The sequence below is a fragment of the Conger conger genome, chromosome 3, assembly GCF_963514075.1.
Source record: "Conger conger chromosome 3, fConCon1.1, whole genome shotgun sequence".
Lineage (NCBI taxonomy): Eukaryota > Metazoa > Chordata > Actinopteri > Anguilliformes > Congridae > Conger > Conger conger.
In genome coordinates, this window is record NC_083762.1 from 23595904 (window position 1) to 23617777 (window position 21874).

A 21874-nucleotide genomic window follows, 5' to 3' on the forward strand; every position below is an offset into this window, starting at 1 on the left:
GGAACAGGGGGTTGTGGGTAGTTAGAGGAAATGACCCAGGGAGGAAGTCTCAGGATCTTGAATATGAGCCAGCTCAGTTCCCTCTCTAAACAAGCACTTTGAAAAGTTGTCATGCTGCAGTTGATTTGTGTGTGTGCTGCCAACCCAGTTGGGAAGCAATTGTCTAGGTCATGGGCTTGTTCAATAGTGGAGTGTACCAGCAGTCATTGACGGAGGTATGGCAGTTGTGCATTACAACGTAGTGTTTTACCCTTACATATACCACCTGCCACTTAGTGGATACTTTTTTAGTCAATGGAGCAATTTATTTATGCAAGCTACCAATGGCAAATTATAGATTTTAAAGGGCCGAAGGAAGAAGCTAATTTAAGCTTCCCTTAAGGAGCATTAATGACCCATGTGCACTAGCTTCACATGGGTCATGGGTCATGGGTCATGGTCATGGTCATGTGAAACTAATGTAATTTCTCAGCATACCGCCCCCATTTTCCTGAGTAAATGTTATCACTGCATTACTTACCAACAAGAATCCATATGAAAGATGAAAACCCTTTGGCCTTTAAATGTTATACATTTACACAACTTGCATATTAGCCAGATTTACACCTATGACCCATTAGGTATATCAAAGTAACTTTCTCTGCAATGCTGTTAGCACAGCTGAATGTCAACTGTTCAAGATCACTTTTGAGATCAGATTCAAGTGAAATACAGTATCTTGGTGGAACAGAAAAGGAGCAGACTACAATCATTGTGATGATCATCTTTATTTTACTTTCTCTTATTTACAAATGTCTGTCATACAAAAATTACACCAGGTAATAATCATTTATTCTGTTAAATTATTCTTTCTTTTTTCAGCAAAAAAAGTAACAAAAATATCCCGTATATAATAATGAAACACAAACACCCAAAACCAACCCCTCTTCAGTTTCTAAAGTGCACCAGGATGAGAAGGTCCCACTGAGAGAGTTTGAGTGCAGTCAGTTCTGTACCTAGTGCTGGGCTGGACCATTAAATAACACGGGTGTTAGCAAAAAGCATTGAAATTATATTAGCATCAAACCAGGTGTGCTGAATGAATGCAATTAATTATCTGTCCTGTCAAAAGTTCTATCATGAGTTTAATTGGTTATGGCTACAGATTTTTTAGCCTTTCTTCATATAGGAAAATATGGGGCATAAATGTGATGCAGATGGAATGTAACAATCCTAGTTTAGATCAGATAGGGATAGGTAAAGATTGAATAGGGCTAAAACTTAACATGGGAACTTGGAAGAATTAGAACATGTGCCTTAGACTTCAGGACCTATTCTGATGAAAATCAAGTACTTTGGAAGGCTAGCAAATACAAGACATATAGGCAGAGGAGAATGTCAATACAGACACTAGCTTTTAAGTGTTGCACTCCTTTGAGACAACAAAGCACATAAACAAGGTCTGATGCACAGTGGGCGTAATGCATTTCAGGTATTTGCCTGGAGGTATACTGAGGGATTCCCCCAGAGGTGCCCCATTACCTGCACAGGGCCCTCTAGTGGCTGGAGGTAGTAGTCGCTGGACAAGATTGTGCAGTATCCCAACAGTTACACTTCTCCCATATACATAACAGGGGCACTTCACCCAGCATGAGAAAGTACAGTGACTCCATTCAGAAAACTTGGCAGATGGGCAGTTGATAGAGCTGAGAATAAAGTCAATTTCCCCCTCCTTCCCGTTGATTCTGGTGGTTCTCACTTTCACTTGGGAATAAGGGGGGGGGGGGGGGCACCCATGGTTCCCCACAATGAAGTTGTGCTGCAGTTCAGTAGCAGGTGGAAGCTTCTGAATATGGCACCAGAGGACCCACAGACAAAGTGCAATCCACAAGGAAATGCATTGCCCATGTATAAAATCTGTTCAAGCTCAATTAAAAAAACTGCATGCATACCCAAATACATATAGTTTCTTGTGGTTTTACCCACATACACATAAATATATATACACATACTTTTACATATACACTGTATATTGGTGTTCATGGTTCACCTCCACATAGGCTGGGAGGCTGGCTGGGTGGCAGGACGGGACACCTTGGGGCCTGGCAGTCGTGTCCCTGGGGACTTGAGTTTGTTAGACTCAGAGTTCTTGGCGGTTTTCATAGCTGCAGCAGTGATAACAGCTTTGCGAATGGTCTTAGCGGTGGTGGAGGAGGGGTTCGGAACTGTGCGGGGTGAGGAGGGGGTGTGGGACTCGGGGTTAGGGGCAAGGCGCTTGGTCACTCGTAGGGGGGAGCCCCTGACGAACCCGCCCTGGATGGCCTCCGCCTTGTCCTTCTCAGCCTTGGTCTGCTCCGGAAGGCTGCGGCCAGGCTTTCCGCCCTGTTCGGCTACGAGCCGCACTTTTTCCCGCGCACTGGCGGCTCGTTTGATTTCGGACTGAGTGCCAGCCGGCCGGACGGGCATGGAGGAGCGGGCAGAGGCACTGCGAGGGGGGGGCAGCCGGGACCCGCGTGTGAAAGGCCCGTCATCGGTAGCTGCCGACTCTGCCTTGCTGCGGACCCTGGGGATGCCGGGGTTGCTAGGCGACCCCAGTGTCATCAGGCCCCTTCGTGGCCCCCTAGCCGGGTCCTTGCCGCCGCGGGCGTCGTCCTTGTTCAGGGGGGACTTTGCTCCGTCACGCTCGTCCGCCTCCCTCTCTTTCCTCCACTTGGAGCAGTGGCTGGGCACAGGCCGGGGGAGGGGCGTGGTCATGCTCTCGTAGGAGCGCAGGCCCCGCACTAGGGTGTGGCACTCCAAGGTCTCGCCCACACGAGGGTAAATCCGGTCACCCGCCGGGCTGGACGGGTCAGCGTCCCGTGCCAGCAGTGCGACGGGCTCTGGTACCATCGATTCGGCCTGCATGTCCACCTCAGCGGGAGAGGCCCCGCCCAGCGTCCCCTGCTGTCTCAGCACCCTTTCGGACACAAGCCGCAGCAGCCGGGCGCTCTCTACAGACGGCTCATCAGCCGTCAGATCGCCCCCCTGGGCAACCATCACTGACATGCTCTCCGAAGGGTTCGGAGCAGGGCCCCAGGCTCTGTGTGTGGTGTCAGAGGGCAGCTCTGTTCTAATGGGTGCAGTATTAGCAGAATGCTCCTCTTTCTTGTGCATGGTGTTTGTAGGGGGCTGCTCGGTGGTCGACCCATGTATCTGGAGCGTAGCGTCGCTGGTTGGTTCTTGCTGGAGGGGTGTGGTGACAGTACTGAGGTTCAGTAAGCTTGGAATGGCAACAGTGGTCAGCCCCTGTTGGCTCTGTGTCGTGTTTGTGTTCAATTCCTGTCTGCCGTGTGGCGAATCAGTGTTCAGTCCTTGTTTTCCATCTACGGTATCAGCGTTAAGCCCTTGTCTGCTGTGTGCAACATCAGTGTTTGGTCCTTGTGTGTTGCGTACAGTGTCCCCATTTAGTTTAACGCACATTGTCTCAGTACTCAGACCCTGCTGACTGTCAGCGTTCAGCCGCTCAACCGCACTGCACTGGTACGAGTTCCTCCGGGCCTCAGAGTGGCGCAGGCTGCGGCGGTGCCAGGGATAGAGGAGGTTCTTCTCCAGGGTGCGCTCCAGGTCATCCTGGCCCGGTCCAAGCCCCAGTCCTGTGCAGGCCGCAATAGAGCGGCGCTTCTCGGCGCTCTCCCGCTGCCGCTCCGCCCGCCGCTGCTCCTGCAGCTCACGTTCTGCATTCTCCTGAGGGACAGAGACAGAGGGAGGTCAGAGGTCATGGGTCATTGTAGAGCTGCACAGCATGTCACCCAAACTACTGCATTACTGAATCATCACCACAGGTTTATTTAGAAATCCTCATTCCCTGCATGGTAAATTGAATTGTGAACCTACTAGGATTGATATGAAAATGAGGTGTGCTCAGTATTACTAACGTCTGTGATGGGGAGAATGGTGTATAACACAAGTGCCTTTCACAAAGGTGGCTTGTCATCTGACTGGTTATAACTAGGTGGGAGGAGGGTGTGTGAAGTAATGATAACTTACAGGATAATTTAAAATGGCTAGCTAGAAACAGTTCAGACTGGTTAAAAATTGATAACTAGCATAATGACAGCATAAAGCATGCAATTTCTTGCTGCCTTTAAATGAAGAGGACTTTATTCAGCGGAAGTATATTAACAAGCATGCGCTCAGCTATAATTTATTTGAAGAAAACAGTACTTGCAAGTCAACAGTCAAATAACTCAGATAAAACGTGACACATTAAAAGTATAGAAGGCACTGAATACAGACAGAATGTGCTGATGATTTATGACTAAAATGCAGAGTTAATATATTTTTAGGCAAGATTCTTATTTAGTCAATGATCGATAAGGTAAAATATATAGAGCAATCTGCAAGTATTTGGACAGTGGTGCAATTTATTCCCTTTTGGCTCTCCTCCAGCACATTGGATTTGAAATGAAACAATGAATAATGAGGTTAAAGTGCAGACACCTTTAATTTGAGGGTATTTACAGCCATATTGGGAAATCTGTGTAGGAATAACATCCCTTTTTATACAGTCCCTCCATTCAGGGGAGAAAAAGTAATTGGACAGTTGGCTTCTCAGCTGTTTCTGATTAGTCAGGTGTATTCAATCACTTCCATAGTGCAGGTATGTATAAGAAATCTTTCAGTATCTTAAATGTTGAGTCTAGTCCTTTGATTGCCTTTGGGGTCTGTTATTGGCGTTTGTCAACATGAGGACCAGAGTTGTGCCAATGACAGTCTAGGTAGGCATTATGAGGCTGATAAATAATAACAGTTAAAAAAAATATGCTAAACAAAATGCTTACTAAATAAAATTGTTTGGAACATCATTAAGAAGAAAGTGTATGTTTGGGAGCATTGCCTTGCTGTGGGATCAAACTCCAATGGGTTTGGAGGCACTTTAACCTCATATTCATGGTTTCATTTCAAATCTAATGTGCTGGAGTATAAAATGATGAATTATAATTCACATATGTGCTGCATGTGTGCACACACACACTATTCCCACCTGGACAGCTCTCTGGAAGCGATGACAGAAAGAGTAGAAGATGCGGCAGGCTTCCTCAAGCTTAAACGACGTTTCATCCTCTAGGAAAAAATCCACCAGGGCCTGGCTGGCCTTCTGCAAAGCTTCCACCTCAGCCTCCACCTCCCCCAGCCTCCCCTCTGCAGACTGCAGACAGAGAGAAATATGTTACATTTTCCTGGTGCAGTGCAACTTACAATCTGTCTAAGATCTCAACGGGTAAGTCTACAATGTTCTGGATTCAACATTTCAGAACACCTCAAGAAATGTATCAGTTAATTTAAAAAACCTGTGCTACAGAAAGAGTCCCGTTCGTCAGAGGAGACAGGCGAGTCCTCTCCCCTGACTCACTACTGCCCCCATGAGGTGGTACAGATAAGGACGCATACCTCCAGGAAAGTCTGCATGTGCTGCTGTATCTCAACCTCTGTCTGAATGTTGGCACGTAACGCCTCCACCCTCATCCGCAGCCGGGAGAGATCCTCCTTCACAGATTCTTCAGACTGCCTGCAAAGACGTAGCAGGAGAAGAACTGAGACTTTACACTGTACTGGAATCACACAGGAACAGACACAGAACAGCCGGTTAATGCTTTAAGAGTGTTTTGGGATCAGTATAATATCAAAGAAACTGATTTTTTCCACATCTGCACTACATTCACCACAGTGTCCCCCCTGGTTGCAGTTACACTGCCCAAGAGCAGGGTGGTGCCCATGCTGACAACCAGAGAGGGAGTGAGCTTGTTTAAAGGTATCTGGACAGTACTGACCTGGAGGCTGGTCCCACATGGCCCAGCTGACTGGAGAAAGATAATAAGCTTGGGTTCTTCTTCACTGCTTCCTAGAGACAGGCACAAACAGGGAGAATAGTTTTTTTTATCCTGTGGAGTTACTGTGATCATTTCACACTTGCTGAATCAAATTACATAGAGAAGTGCATGTCTTCCTTAATTTCTTTTCGTTAATGGTTCGCTCCAGGCCACTTTGCTTGTCAAGACTAGTTTTTCCTCAATTCACATGATGCAATGTCACGCCTATATTCTTTTACTGAGCCAAAACAATGTTTCTAAAATGAAAGACTTTTTAAATGAAATTGTTTTAGTTTTTTTTTCAATTAACATAATGTTCACTATGCTAACATTGCACACATATCGCTTGATAAAACAAGGAAAACGTTAATTACATCTTTTATTAATGTGGCAATTTTGTTTAAACCCCACAGTACCTATAAAAGTAGAGGTTCTTACCATGGCCACAAAGTGTAGCAGATTCATGCCTGGCTTGTTAGCTTTGGTGTCAGCGAGCTTGAGCAGTGAGGCGATGCGGAAGCCAGCTGCATTCCCTGCATATCCTCCCTGTGGGGAACAAGCTACAGGTTTGATAGTGTATATACAGGTGCACACACGTATGTACATACACGCATTCATTCACACACACATGCATGCACTCGGTCATGTTTTTGCACGTGCAAACATACAGAAATGGCTCTCAATCTTTATTTCACAGTCTGCAAAGACTTATTGCCTTTTGCAGTAACAAAATCCCAGACTATTGGCCGTCCTGTCACCCCTGTGGAACACTCACATCGTTCATATAGTTTCCGGCCTTCAGAACCAGGTGTAGGATGGAGTGCAGCTCTTGACAGTTTAGCAGCTCTGACGAGGGAGTGGGAGAAGGAGAGAGACCAATCAATTATGCATTTTAGACTGAATGGAAAGTTCACCTCCACTACACATGAAAAAACCTCTATCATAGATTACAGGCGATATACAGTATAAATAAGAGAGCTACACTGGTTCTTTTCCCTCCGGCATGGATTACAGCGACGCTACATCTTACACCTTCCTCTGACTGCATGCTGCTTATATATTTCATGTATATAACAGTATCTCATACTGAACTGTCAAAACTCAGTGAAATTAGCCAGAACATAAGCTTTTATCTTCTTCCAAATGTCTTACTCGAAGCCAGGTTGGTGATCTGCTGTAGCCACTCCCCACCCCATCCCCCGACCGAGACTCACCTCTGGCCGCCTCCCCCAGACAGCGGGCCGCCACACACAGAGAGGTCACGGCAGGGTCAAACTCCTGCTGTAAGATCATGGCATCCAGGCGTAGCCGAAAACTAAAGGAACGAAACAGACAACAGCCCAGTTCATATCCCCAAGAGAGCAAAGAGGTGCCAGACATTAGAGTGGGGCACTTCAGCTTAAATGATGCTGTTCAAATGTGCCCAAGTGTGGGGAAAAGCAATTAAAAGTAAATTAAGGTCAATATATTACTCCAATCAGGAGAAAGGCTTGTTGAGTGTCGTCAGTACTTTGGCAACAGATTTTATTGGTGCGGCCAACAATTCCAGAAAAACAAAAGCCTAAAAAGAGGAAGACGGCAGAGAAAAGACAAAAGAGGGTTTTTTTTTTCCAAGAGGGAGGGGAAGTGTAACACCACTCCTTTCTGGATGGATGCATTCATGCTTCCAGCCAGAATTGGACAGCTCACACGATTGAGTGGTGAGTCTGTGGGTTGGCCAGCTCGTGAATGGATTCTACCATGGTAGCAAAGATGTCTCCCAGTGACATGCTAGAAACCACACCAAGCTGGGTGACACAGAAAGGAAACATGCAAAATTGGGTGGATTATAAAAGACTGATGACGATAATGGAAAGCCAGTACTTTTTAAAGCCTACAAAAATGGGCCATTGTTATGGAAGGCCCATAAAAGAAAACTGTAAACAAGGAGGGAAAACGGAGGGAAAAACACAGTGGTGTTAAATTGATGTCAGCTAGGAGGAGGTACTGATTAACTCAATGTAGCAGAGAAGGAGACTGGAGAACAAGAAGGCAAGAACCAATTAGAAACTTCATACATGCCAAAGAAAACAGGAAATCATTGTTTTCTATGAAAGAACAAAAGACTAGGTGTGACGAACTTCCGCCTCTATGCCTGGCCAGCTCTGCAGTGCTGCTCAGTACAGTGGTTACTAGGGACATCTCCAGAGAACAGGATTTATGAGGGGGAATTGGTAATGAGGTCAGGGCGAGTCAGACCCTGTAAGACTGCAGAGGACTGGGTTACTGATATCACTCAGACACTGATAATGAAACTGTTTCATTATCAGTGTCTGAGTGATATCAGTAACCCAGCATACGTTTCATGGTCTGCTAAAAAAGTTTGCATTTATATCTATGGATCTACCAGACACTACTATCCAGATTAGAATACAGAATTTGCTACAAACAATCCATTTATACAGCCCGATATTTAATTAGGTTAAGTACTTTAACCAGGGGTACACAACAGCATCATCCCAAATGAGAACTAAACCCACAACCTTCAAATTACAGACACAGATCTGTAACCATTATATTACACTGCCACCCACAGGTTTGATACAGTCTTGTCCCAAAAATCTGACTGGAAGTGCAAACAGTTTGTTTCCAAAGCTCCTACACCCAGCACATTCAACTTGCCGTTTCCTGGCCTTCCTGAGTACATCACACACCCAATGTACCATAAAAAGACACTGCTGTCCCTTTGTCACTTGAGAGGTGTGTGTGTAAAGCTGGAGAATGCAGGGCACTTTAGCACAGCTGCTGACTATAGGCATTAGCACCATCCTTTACCATGTATTTAATCATCACAGCCTATCAGTACAGGGATAGCACGTCTAGCATGGATGCCAGGACCCACCCTCTGCAGAAAGGAACAGGCTGGAATGCCCACTTTTGTAGAACAGGCACAGGGCATAACTATACATGTTGGGTTTAGGGGAGGGATGAGGGTGAGGGATGAGTATTGCGGTGCATCTGATTGGTGCGCCACTGGTGAGACAAAGGATTGGGGGTCAGTGTGAGACTCACCTGGGCACGTTCACCAGCAGAACCATGAAGAGATCAGGCTCTCCAAGGCGGCTGCGGTCCCCTTGGAACGACCGCAACTTCTTCTCCTGCACAGAACACATGCGCGCGCGCAATTTTACATTACATTATTGGCATTTGGCAGACGCTCTAATCCAGAGCGACATACAGTTGATTAGACAATCCTCCCCTGGAGCAATGCAGGGTTAAGGGCCTTGCTCAAGGGCCCAATGGCTATGGGGATTTTATTGTGGCTACACCGGGATTAGAACCACCGACCTTGCGGGTCCCAGTCATTTACCTTAACCACTACGCTACAGGCCACCAATATCCAACATGCAGACAAACACCAATACACCCCCAACATTACACCCCCACACTTATCATTCACAAGGTTATTTTCTTCATATTTCAGAAACTGCATTGCGTGCGTATGCTGTAATGGACCATAAATGGGAGTTTCCTGTTAAAAAGCAGTGACTTATCTTTGGCCAGACTAATGTGCAACAGACTTTCCCCTCAGGGGGGGTGGATTGGTAACGTCTGATCACAGCTCTGTGGTTTGTACAGTGGACCAGATGGGACAGAAAGAGCGGGCCGAGTACCTCTTCACTGTCGGGCAGAAGTTTGCAGAGGTCGCTCAGTTTCTCGGCGTCGTACCTCTCCCAGGCCCCCTGCCTGACGTCCTCCACAACCTCGCTGGCCACGCTGTGGAAACGAGGCAACACCCCACACTTGCATGACATCATCTTTCATTCAGCAGAACCGAGGCTTCACACAGTCTCTGGTGCGGTCTCACAGGCCGGACTTAGCCCACAATCCAACATACACCGAATATTGAGATTTCCGCAACTCTGATTATTTACGCCCCAAGGAGGATTTCTGATTTCCTCATATGGTTATGTGCGTTCTCTATAAAGCGCTCTGTTCCTCATTAGGAAAGCAAACAGTGCCGCAAAGCTTTAGAAGGCACAGAATATAAACCAAGGTTGTGGCCACTCATTGGAAACTCTTTTCTTTCCGCTGTTTTAGTTTCCTGTATGAGAGGCTGTCTCCCACACGGTTTGCCTCTCCTCTCTGGTCACAGCGGTCAGGGCACGGACAAACTGCAGCATTTATCACCTCCCAACACCCTTATCTGCCACAGGGCAGGCCTGGGACGCCATGCTGGCGACACAGAGGGACAGACGGACACTGCGCAAACACGCCAGTCTCCAGGCTGGCTGCAAGTCTGGACGTATAGAGCTCATGAACGCAATGTATCATATGACCCACAGGGCTGCAGAAGGGCTTTCTGGGAGAGAAAGTGAGAACATGGCAGCCACGCCAACTGCCAAACACCTACTCAATCAGCCGCCCCTCCTACACCCACAATCTCCATTTACTCCCCTCTTTCTATTCCATGGAGCCTAGCCCGTCTTAAGCCATTTGATCTAGACTCCTCTACTCCGCTCCTGTCCTTCCTTTGCCCTCAATCTACCCACGATGCACTTCTCTCCCTCAGACAGACAGTCTGGCTCGCCACATAAAGCACTCACCCTGAGTGCGAAAAGAAAACAAGGGGCAAGCGTGCACAAACACAGGTGACTCGGGTTTTATGTCAGCTTCCTATTTTTACCTTCACATAAACTAAGCTGCACCACACTGCTTACCCTCACACTGAGGGTCATGGCAGGATTAAAGCAGGCAGACTCCCTGGAGGACCATGTACATACTGCAGTGAGAACCTACAATAATGGCTATCACAATCGGAAAATATGATATGGTACTACCAAAACATGAGACAAAGAGCTTTTTGAGTATGTTGGGACAGGCAAAAAGGGGCTGACGTACAGGCTGTCTTGGTAAAAATGGGATGTCTGGACACCCTAGTAAAACCAGTTTTATCCACCATTATTAATCTATGACTACAAACAATGTCCAGCTGGCAGAACCAGGCTCACATCAGCAGGGATGCCATCAAGGATTTTTGGTGCACTGTAGCATTTCTACATTTCCACCGGAAGAGGAAATACAATACAAGTTCTGACAGACAGTCAGGGTCATTTGGGGGGGGGGGGGGGGGGGGGGGGGGAGCCCTTCAATTAACGACTGTGAACACAAGCACACACACAGTGCATGTGCCATCACAATAGTATACCATCTTTGTAAAGAGGCTTTGCTAATTACCAAACACCTTATAAAACACGAAGACAAACACCAATGTTTGCAGGCTTAATTACCAATATTCACTGGCAAAATGCACATGGTCTCTTTGTTTTTTTTTTTACTAGAATGACAGGAAACGAAGATTATAAGATGTAATGGAAAGCTTTTAAACATCTATACATGGTTCTAAGACACCTTTACGAAAGTGCACATTTTTAATGAAGCCCTCCAGCTTACTTAAGACCCAGACAAAAGGAGATGAGCTTCCTGTGGCCTACTCCACAGGGGGCCACTCGGTACTAAAAAAGGATTTAAGGTTCAAAGCAGGTGTCACCTCCGACCTCCTCGATGGCCATCAACCCCTCTGACCCAGCTGCTCACACAGGATGTCGGGACTATTCAAAACCGTCTGTCCTTTCCCCGTGTTCACACCTACCACCGACCCCCGCTTGGGCCACCCTGCCACCAGAAACCCACGGCCCACCCCCAACCCTTCACCCATCTAAAATGTTTACAACTTAAGCACTATTAGAGGCCCATGATCCTAGGCATGGATGTTTTCACTTCATGACTACGAAGCATGTGTTCAGTAATAAACTACCATTTTGCTTGCCATCTAGAGTACCGTGTTTCGTCCATGCAAGTCCAATTATTCCAAGTATTAACAAAAAAGTGAAGTTGGTGGATATGAGAAGCTGGCTCTTACCTCTTGGAGTGTCGCAGAAATATCCCCACATTCATGCTGCGTTTGGAATCCAACAGGGCCACCTGCAGACAGATGAGATGAGTCAGACTAGTCAAGCCAAGTTTTAGTTTTAAAGACAAGATACCAGTATGGTACATTGATCAGAAACAGGCAGCCACATACAAACATGGATGATATTCCACAAAGGAAAGAAATGCAGTGCCAATCCCAGCATACTCTAGGGTAGCATAATACCAGTGAATAATATGGCATCGGTTCTTATCAGCAAAATGCCCAATGAAAGCTAATAAAATAAAGCACATAATCAATCCTCTGTCTAAACACACAATATGCAGAAAGCTCTCAAATTGGACAGATGGTGTCGTTGCAGAGTGGGTGGTTTTAGGCCTATAAACTGCTAATGGAGTGGAACCTGCCTGTTGATGGGATCCTAACTTGCTTCTTGTAAATCATGGACTGGCTGATGCTGTGCACACTAGGGGAGCCATGTCTTCTACCCTGAGCGAAGTGTACTTATTTCTGTACTGCAGTGTGCTCACTTCTCCCTGCAGTACATGGAGGGTCCCAAGCTCTGAGCACCAAAGATAGTCTACTGTGCCAAACATCTGGCCGACTCCCACCCCTCCCCAAACCATGTTCCTTCTCCTCAAGTCCCAAGGAGACCCCTAAAGAAAGCCCTTATTCCTTCTCTCCAAGCAGTCACTTCTTTAAATGTAACAAAGGCATACCTGTTCAAGCCATACCCACGAAAATGTGAAATGGTTCAGCCTGCTCACCTTGTCGGCACTGGAGTCCTGGGGGGACCCACAGCGTGTAAAACTGCGTCTGAAGCTTGGGACTTTGTCCACGGGTTTAGTCTCCTTCTGGCTGAACAACTCATCCAGCGAGTGAAGGTCAATCGTAAGGTCTTCAGCGGCGTCCACCCCACTCCACACGCTTCTCCGTCCCTCCACGCGCTCCTTCGGGATCCGCTCCCAGTTGAGGTTGCGTAGCCGGGAACGGCGGGTGGTGTCCCGCCTGGTTTGGGGGGTTGAGGGTGGTGGAGGCGGTGGGGGTGGTGGGGGTGGGGGGAGTGGAGGCGACGAGACGGGAACGGTGTCCATGGAGGTCACTTCCACCGTGGGGCTGAAGGAGCTGACCGGTGGTGCTCCATGAAAGACCTGAGGCTCCTTGGTGGCCACACTGAGAGTAATCAGCATGGAGGCCAATGGGTGTGACTACTCCTCACCCTCCTGCTTCCTGCACAGCTTCCTGTGCAGCCTTTCACACTCTGTGTTCAGTACAGTCCTCACGCAGGCACAGCCACGACGAAGTCTGCACAGATCAAATGAAATCAAAATGTTTTTGTAACGTGCAATTCACAAACAATTGGCATGACATGCTTCACAGAAAACCTTGGCCTAAACAGAAAATCTAACTGATGAAAAATAGGAAGAAACCTTGGGAGGAACCAATAAAATTCTAGAAACAAAAGAATTCACATTTTACCTGATCCCTCCTTCAAAATTAACTGAATGTAGTCAAAAAAAAAAAAAAAAACATACACACACAGTCTCAGTCTCAGTCTAAAGGAACTACACTCAGTGAGCACAGTGAACCTTCCTGTCAGCTTCGACCAGTCTGGCCCTTTTCCTCTGACCTCTCTCTCCTTTTTATTTTTCGCACCATTCTCTGACTGTTGCGCATGAAAATCATTTCTCAGTTTCTGAGATACTGAAACCAGCTGAACCACTTTTTTAGTTGCTGTCACAAGATTGGTTGATGAAATATTTGTATTAACAAGCTGGTGTACAGATCTGCCTAATGGGCCTCCCTTTGCTTTCAAAACAGCCTCAATTATTATTATTTGTGGCATGGATTCCTCAAGCTGTTGAAAATATTCTGTTCCATTTCTGCAGATTTGTCAGCTGCATATTCATGCAGCAAATTTCCAGTTCTACCACATCCCAAAGGTGTCCTACTGGATTCAGATCCAGTGACTGGGAAGGCCACTGAAGAACACTGAACTAAAATGTATCATATTCCACAAAGGAAAGAAATGCAGTGCCAATCCCAACATACTCTAGGGTAGCATAATACCAGCGAATAATATGGCAACGGTTCTTATCAGCAAAATGCCCAATGAAAGCTAATAAAATAAAGCACATAATCAATCCTCTGTCTAAACACAATATGCAGAAAGTTCTCAAATTGGACAGATGGTTTAGTTGCAGAGGGGGTGGTTTTAGGCCTATAAACTGCTAATGGAGTTGTTCATAAAACCAGCTTCGAGATTACTTTTGCTTTGTGACATGGTGCATTGTCATGCTGGAAGTTGCCATTAGAAGATTGGTAGATTGTGGCCATGAAGGGATTGGTATTGATGGACCCAAAATGTGCCAAGAAAACATTCCTCACAGCACTAGCCACTACCACCAGTCTGGACTGTTGACACAAGGCAGGTTGGGTCCATGGACTCATGCTGTCAGTGCCAAATTCTGACCCTACCATCTATATGCCTCAGCAGAAATTGGCATTCATCAGACCAGGCTACATTTGCTTAGTTTTCAACTGTCCAAAGTTTTTAACTTTGGTGAGCCTGTGCCCACTGCAGCCTCAGCAACCCGACATGGTCTTCTGCAGTTGTTGCCCATCCGCCTCAAGGTTCGACATGCTGTGCATTCTGAGATGCTTTTCAGCTCACCACAATTGTACAGGGTGGTGATCTGAGTTACTGTAGCCTTTCTGTCAGCTTGAACCAGTCTGGCCATTCTCCGTTGACCCCCGCATCAATAAGGCATTTCTGTCTTCAGAACTGCCACTCCCTGGATCTTTTTGTTTTTCGACCATTCTGAGTAAACTCTAGAATCTGTTGTGCATGAAAATCCCAGGAGATCAGCAGTTACAGAAATACTAAAACCAGCCTGTCTGGCACCAAAAATCACACCATGGTCGAAATCACTGAGATCACATTTTCCCCCCATTCTGATGGTTGATGTGAACATTAACGGAAGCTCCTGATCCATATCTGCACGATGTTATGCATTGCACTGCTGCCACACAATTGGCCGATTAGATAATCACATGAGTGATAAGTAGGTATACAGGTGTTCCTAATAAGGTGCTCAGTGTGTGTAAATATTTGGACAGTAGGACCATTTCTGTTATTTTGCCTCTGTACTCATGCATGCTGGAATCTCTGTAAGAATTACATCTCTTTATACATAGTCTGATGCTTCATCCCACAGCAAGGCAATGATAGCTTTTGGTAAGCCTATTGTTTTGCCCATGTCTCGGATGGTTTTTTTCCCCCCTTATTTCTCAACCTCATAATAGAATGTGACATGTTGACAAACGCCAATAACAGACTCCAAAGGAAATCAACAGCCTTGCATCAAAGCGAGATACTAAAAGCTCTTATATGTGCACTAAGCAAGCATTTGAATACACCCGACTAATGAGAAACATCTGAGGGTCCAATTACTTTTTGTCACTTTTTCACTTCTGTAATTCCTACACGGATTACCTGATATGTAGATGTACCTTTCATCAAAGTCATCGTTGACTTCAAATTCAAATCCCGTCTCATTTAAAGCAAAGGTCAGTGAACCTTTTTGTGGTTTACCAATACCTATAGCACACACATGTTAATTAACAAACAGACAGCGCCACAGAAGGCACACGCTGCAACAGCTGGCAGCTCTGGTCCTGTAATTAGTCCCTCGCTGTAGAATGCCTGTCCCATGTGTGTATCCCTCACAGCTAATATACAACCCGTTTAAAGTTCAAATTCTCCAAGTTAAACCCTAGATTTAACTCTCAGAAGCTGCACATGATGTCGGGAGAGGCAGTGCATTTACGCCTATACGACAGCAAACGCTGCGCTTCGGCGGGTCCGCTCCTGCCCTCTCCTTGAGCGGCTTGTTTAGTCCTGCCCCGTTTCACTCCAGCTCCACAGCACAACCGGCTTGCCTTTTAATTATACCCAAATGAACTGCGCAATGAGGGAAAACAGTCGGGAAAATACGTTTCGAGCAAACTTCCCGAGATTTTACAATCTAACATTTTCTGGCACCGGTATAAAACAGATGGGAATTCAGGTATGCATAAACGGCCCCGTATTGAAGTTTATCTGGGCTTTCGAGCAATCCCTCACAGCCGCCTCTGGACTGAAACGTTCCACTCTTGATTCCAAGGAATAAAAACGTAGATAAATCGCCTCCTGTTGAACTCTCCAGTACCCACACCGCGTTAAATTGGGCGTTTCGGGCACGTTGGGACAGAAACTGCAGAGATGGAAAGTTCACAGAGATCACTTGTGCTGGTGGTTCTACGCGCATCCGCAATACGTCGAACGCTACTGCATTTTAAAGAAAATGTTTCCCTCATTTCAACAAATTCACATTCAGTTTCTGTTTCAACTTTGTTTACGGATGACGCCTAAACCATTTCATAAAACATAAAATGCTAATTTCTTTACACAGGATGAAGTAATATGGTTTTAGGCTATCCCACTACATGCGAACCGAGGGGTGTCGGGAAAAACGATAACATTTGAATCTGATGGAGACTGTTAATTAAAACCATTTCCCAATATGCCCTCGGTGATAGAAATGAATCCTAACAGCATGACGACGGGAAACGCTTGAGACGGAGGCAATGAGTAATGCGTGCACGCAGCCAGTTCTGTGGAAGCAAGTGCAGTGGGCGGACGTTATTTGTTTCTATTAATTACAAAACGTGACTCGTGAATAATGATACGCACTGACCGAACTTATTTCAAAACGTCAATTGGAACTGGAAGTACATCAGAGGAAACCGGAATTCCTTGACGATCATTTCCAGTAGATCCTGAAGTTTTGCCCTCTAACAAAGGATTAGTCATTTTTACTTACAGACCTTTCTAGGGGTAGGACTGGGTATTATACATAAACTACAATTAATCTCCCGTTCCCATTGTAACGGTGTGAATAGATTTAAATGAATGTTCACCGAAATCTGGGTTAAAATGTGCAAATCCAATAGTCACGGTGCACCCAGCTTCTCAAAGCCAGTTACGCCTATACATTTCAGAACAAGCATGGGTTAAACGCAAAAAATAGATGAAACATGAAATGCGAAATATCTAATAAGAATGTATCAGCCTCGCCACTTACTTAAAATGTTTAAATGATGTACCTGCTGGGGAAAACCTGTTACTTCCAAACAAGAACGGCGGTAGGCTACTTCAATGTGACTCTGGGGTATTTGGTCAGTATCAGATAATATGTTCCCTCGGGCACCACATGAGAGCGCTGCACACATTCCGATGGTTGGCTTAATCGAGCGTCGCACAAATTATGAATAAAGTTTAAAACTACGGCAGTTGAATTAATCTTATCAAAGGTATAAAATACAAAGTGAATTTCCTGTGATGTTTAACTTCACATACGGTTTCGCCATTGGATTTTCATGTCGTTGACTGGTCAAGGTCGAGATTGGAACAGTGAGATTGCTACAATTTATTCAAAGCAAATCTTTCACCTTGGTACAGCCGAGTGAGGTAATCTGTGTTAGTGTAAGCATCCGTTGTCAATATCGCCCCAGTAACAAGCTGTCAAGACTTCAAATGCCCAGATTAAAATACATTAACGTTATTTGTTACAATATAGTGCTTCACAGTAGCATCGGCCATCTATAAAACAAAAGAGATCAAAAACATACTAGACCAAAAACCATTGACTGAAACTTTATCTAAAACTTTCGCTTTGTGGTCCATGTCAGCAAAATGCTCAAATATATTATCAGCGAATCTCACCTTTACCTATTCCTGCTAAAAGTTTGATAAAGTTTGATAAAGTTTTTGCATAGACCTTGGTTGTGTACATTCAAGCAGGCATGATTTAATTCAAAAGGCCAAACAAATCAATACTTACTATGCGTTTCTGTGCGATGTACACGATTCCTGCAGCGATATTCCACTACTATCTTGCTGGCAACTACTACTATTTACCATCCCTTTACGTTCAGGCAATCCTTGCTGCAGGTTGTTTCTCCCACTTTCAGATGCATTCTGCCGCTGAATGAGGTTGGTTTTCGAACTCAAGCCACACCACATAGAAGCGCGCTTGCGCGCAATACACGCCTTCAATGAAAGTGGGGGTGTTCACTGTTGCGGCCAAGCTAGATCTTGACAACGTAGTTATTGCAAATGCTTTGTCCAATCTCCTTCTTCTCCGATCTCGTTTTCTTTCAAGTTTTTTTTACATTGCATAGGCTACGCACATTACTAAATTAACCGAATTAAAACACATGTCCCCTCAATAAAAAAACGAAAGCGTGCAAAAAATGTTAAAATAACCTGATTACAGTCTATTAATTTAAAATGGAATTGTTTTGTTATGCATAGTTTATTTTGCATTAGATTGCATGGTATCACACATGAGACCCAATCAACAAGCAAGAGACTGTGATTACTTAATTATTATACTTTTGTTTATGGCATAGGTCTGTGAGCCATTATTATTGCATTTTACATTCCATGCGTTTAGCAGAGTAGTGTAGGCTACAATGAGAGAGCACATCTCTTTTGCTCATGCTTATGAGAGCAACAGTGCCGGACATGCCTAAATCAATGAGTGTAAACAGCAATATCAAAAAAGCATTAAAAGTTAAAGTATGCCAATGATTCATATAGATAATATCCATATAAAGCTCAAAATCTATTACAATCCTATAATAATTACATTAGTATGGAAAAGGTGCTATGAGATGGAAATAAGCAGGGAGCCAGAATGGAGACTGAATTAGCTGGTCTCAAATAGCCTACTTTGATATACTTTAACTATATAGTACTGACTACACCCTTTTCAACACCAGTATAATTCCATAGTCATTATATTTAAATGAACATAATTTTCACTAATATTAAGAACATTCCATTGTACATTTGATTTGTAGTATTTCTGGTTGAACATTCTCGGGAATCTGCAAGAGTGCTTTATTAAAGTATTTCAAATTGATTTCCTCTGGAGTCTAATGCGGGGCCTGAGAATTAGAATAATATTATGTTGGTAGATAATAACAAATAGCATTATTGGCAGCAGTAAGGAGGTAAGAAATATGAATGCATGATCAATTAATAAAGTGTAAGCACTTTTCCGAAGCAAATTCATATCAATGAAACTAATAATGAGGTCTGGTGATACAGAGTTGGTGACAAGTCGGTGAGGTGTAACTGAGGTTCCTGGAGGAAGACGAACATGAAGATGCAGGATAGCCACTGAAACAAGGGGGCCTTGCTGAAGTGATGACTCCCCTCACACACAGCTGTCTTCACTGGGTACGTGAGGCTGTGATCTCCTGCCTGGCGCAGATGGCCTTGATCAGACCCTGGAGGTAGCGATACATGCAGCCGCAGACAGATGATGGGTATCAGAGTTTGGGAAAGCATGTAGGATGATGGGAAATTACCTTTTTTGACCAATGAGATGACAGGAGGAAGGAGGGAAATTTTGAAAGAGAAGAGGGCTATAATGACAGGAAACTGTTGAAATGTTTTGGCAGACCTCTAAACCTCTCCTGCATCAAGGACAGTTCTGTGGATCTGGGTGCTTTCCATATTCACAACGAGTCCTGTTGCTTTGCCTTCTGGATGTTTACAACCAGTGTATACACATACATCTGCATAGTTAGGATTGGCTGTTCCTCTAATTTTCAGAATCTCTGGCCCATGCCAACAATAAACAATAGTTATCTTTATACATGCTTTGCAAGCTAAAAAAAAATCCAAATTTGGGACAATATTGCACACTGCATCACTGAACATTAAAAACCACAAAACTTGTGAAAGTGATTTCAATCTAGGGGCCAACCAAATATTTTATAGCAGGGTATTCCACAATCTTGTATCACCTTTAGTCTTTCAAAAGGTTTTGGCAAACATTGAAAAACCTGTAGGTAATTGCTGTCTTGCAGCTCTGCACAATACTTTGGTACTGAGCTGTATAAATGTGAATATAAGTGCATTGTATTGGCATTACACTATTGATAAAATGTAGCCATAATGATATAGAATATGTAACTAGGAAGAGTATACATGTTTTGTACTCTTCCTAGTCAAGCTGAACTGCATTGTTTTGAACTGCAGGAGTAAGGTGAGGGAAGAACATAACTTTCAATACAGGGATCAGAGAGTGAAGCTATGTTGGTTTTTATGCAATATGCTTAGGTCATGATGTGTCACCACACCAGAGTAAACCTTCTCAGGAAAAGTCCTACCCCTGCACAGTTCAGAATTCAAGGAAATGCCACAGTACAGAGAAACACAGTGTTTTTCCAGAGTGGGGTCAGAGCAAATTAGCATCAAGAACAAGATGTACATTGAAGAGACATAAACCCCACCAGGACAGATTTTACAGGGGAACTGTGACTTAATGTGGCTATACAGACATATTGTTCATAATCCTTTTTGTTCGTTGGAACAACATTATGATGGAAAACAGTTACTGTATGATGCAAACCTTTTGGAACCCTTCTTAACCTGTCTGTTACTGCAACACCCCAGGTTAGATCACTTTTCTGAAGGAAAATCAAAAGGCATCCGTGAACACTCAGCCATGAAACTTCAGCAATAGGGACATTACATATGCAAGGTATTCACATCTCTGGCATAATGTGAATATCTTTATCTTAATTATTATGAAGGATAATTCATATGATAATGCATGTCAATATATTTGGCTATATTCACTAAATGTAATGCAAAAGCATTCTGATCTTACAAACTGAAGGCCTGAAGGTAGTGCAATGCAATTTTTAACTGTTTATTTTTAAGAGGAGTGCAGTAATCCATGCTTTATACAAGGATATATTTTCTAAACACTCCCAGCCTCCCAGTCTGAATATCTGTTGTGTTTGGCTGCTGTGGTTGTTTGCCCAGACTATCCCTTCTGTTGTGAAGATTTAGGACACTGTTTTGCATCATAGCACAGAAGCTCTTGTGTGGCTATGACTTGATTAGAGAAGAAACAGAGAGAAAAACAGTTAAGAGCGCATTTCTGTGTGTGAATGTGTGAGATAATGTGTTTGGGAGTTTGACAGTTTATGAATTCATAAGTTTGTGAATGGGAGTGTGTCAGTGAGTAACTGAACTGGTAAGGGGGTGTGTGAACATATATGAGCAAATGAATGAGTGATTGTGTAGGAAGTAGGATCTTATGTGAGCAAGTGAGTCAGTGTGTGAGTTGGTTAGTGGCAAAGTGAGTAAGCGACTGATTGAAACAACTTGCAAACTGTGGTCTGTAGTTACAGTATTTATCTTGAGTTTTTTACTTGTTAAATGTGTAGATCTAAAGCAATCTATCATACTGAAGTTCAAGCACTTTTGTGTGTTGCTCTAGATAAACACTTAGCACTAACACAAATACATAATTTGCTCTGCCTAATTTCATTAATGTAGTCGGTGAATGAATAAGTGGGCAATTGAGTGAGTCTGTGAATTTGTGAGAGACTGCGTAAGTGAAAGAGTGAATGATTTAGTTGGTTGGTAGGTGAATGAGTGAGTTGGTTGGTGTGAATAATTGACTGGGTAAATACATGTGTAAGATAGTGACTGAGTGGGAAACTGTAATGCTGAGAGAATTTTCTTGAGAGAAGAGGCCCTGCCCTTTCTTGCGGATCAGTCCATCACGGTCTGGGCGTTGAGTAGCTCCTTGACGGGGGACTTGGCAGTGGATTAGGACACCCTTTTGAAATCTTAATCTGCAGCCTTTGAAGAGCCCGCGGGGGTTACGTAAAGAGAGGGGGTCTGCTCATCCTTCCCGTACACCCTGTTGTTCCTCACCAGTGCGGCGTGTTATCATGGTACAGTAGGCACAGACGACCCCATTCCTGTGGTGCAGGAGAGCCACTGTTTCTCACTGTTTCTCACCAACTCAATTCCTTTCTATTTTACCATCTAGATACTTTAGGGGAATTTTACCCTGAAAGTACCGAAATCCATAGCTGGAAAAGCCTTGTATTCTTACTGTAAGTCATAACACTGATCTGAACCTGTTTGTCCAGTTCAATAAGGCGTATAGTAGTTAATTACTGAGTGGTGGCAAACAGTTCACTGATTTGTGCCTAATAATAGAACATAAAGTGTACTTCATATAAAGTTATGTCAATTATATTACAAAGATTG

At 44.4% G+C, this 21874-nt stretch overlaps 1 protein-coding gene across 1 annotated transcript; it reads right to left on the reverse strand.

Annotated features, from left to right (window-relative positions):
* Positions 1-751: 751 nt before the first annotated feature.
* fhdc2 (FH2 domain containing 2) lies at positions 752-17843 on the reverse strand. The gene is made up of 12 exons (XM_061235587.1): positions 17625-17843; positions 12507-13044; positions 11731-11792; positions 9482-9584; positions 8880-8965; positions 7043-7143; positions 6604-6674; positions 6267-6374; positions 5790-5860; positions 5410-5527; positions 5003-5167; positions 752-3702 (listed from the first exon to the last, which is right to left on the reverse strand). Exons 2-12 carry the CDS (start codon positions 12927-12929, stop codon positions 2026-2028), a joined length of 2985 nt encoding a protein of 994 aa, XP_061091571.1. The 5' UTR covers positions 12930-13044; positions 17625-17843; the 3' UTR covers positions 752-2025.
* Between the last annotated feature and the right edge of the window lie 4031 nt (positions 17844-21874).

Bases quoted from the DNA above. Each gene is read 5' to 3' on its own strand.
- fhdc2 (XM_061235587.1), bottom strand. From the start codon at position 12,929: ATGCTGATTACTCTCAGTGTGGCCACCAAGGAGCCTCAGGTCTTTCAT. The intron at 11,793-12,506 runs GTGAGCAGGCTG...ATCTGTCTGCAG, and splicing joins AGGACTCCAGTGCCGACAAG to GTGGCCCTGTTGGATTCCAA. The intron at 9,585-11,730 runs GTAAGAGCCAGC...TCGTTTCCACAG, and splicing joins TTTCTGCGACACTCCAAGAG to CGTGGCCAGCGAGGTTGTGG.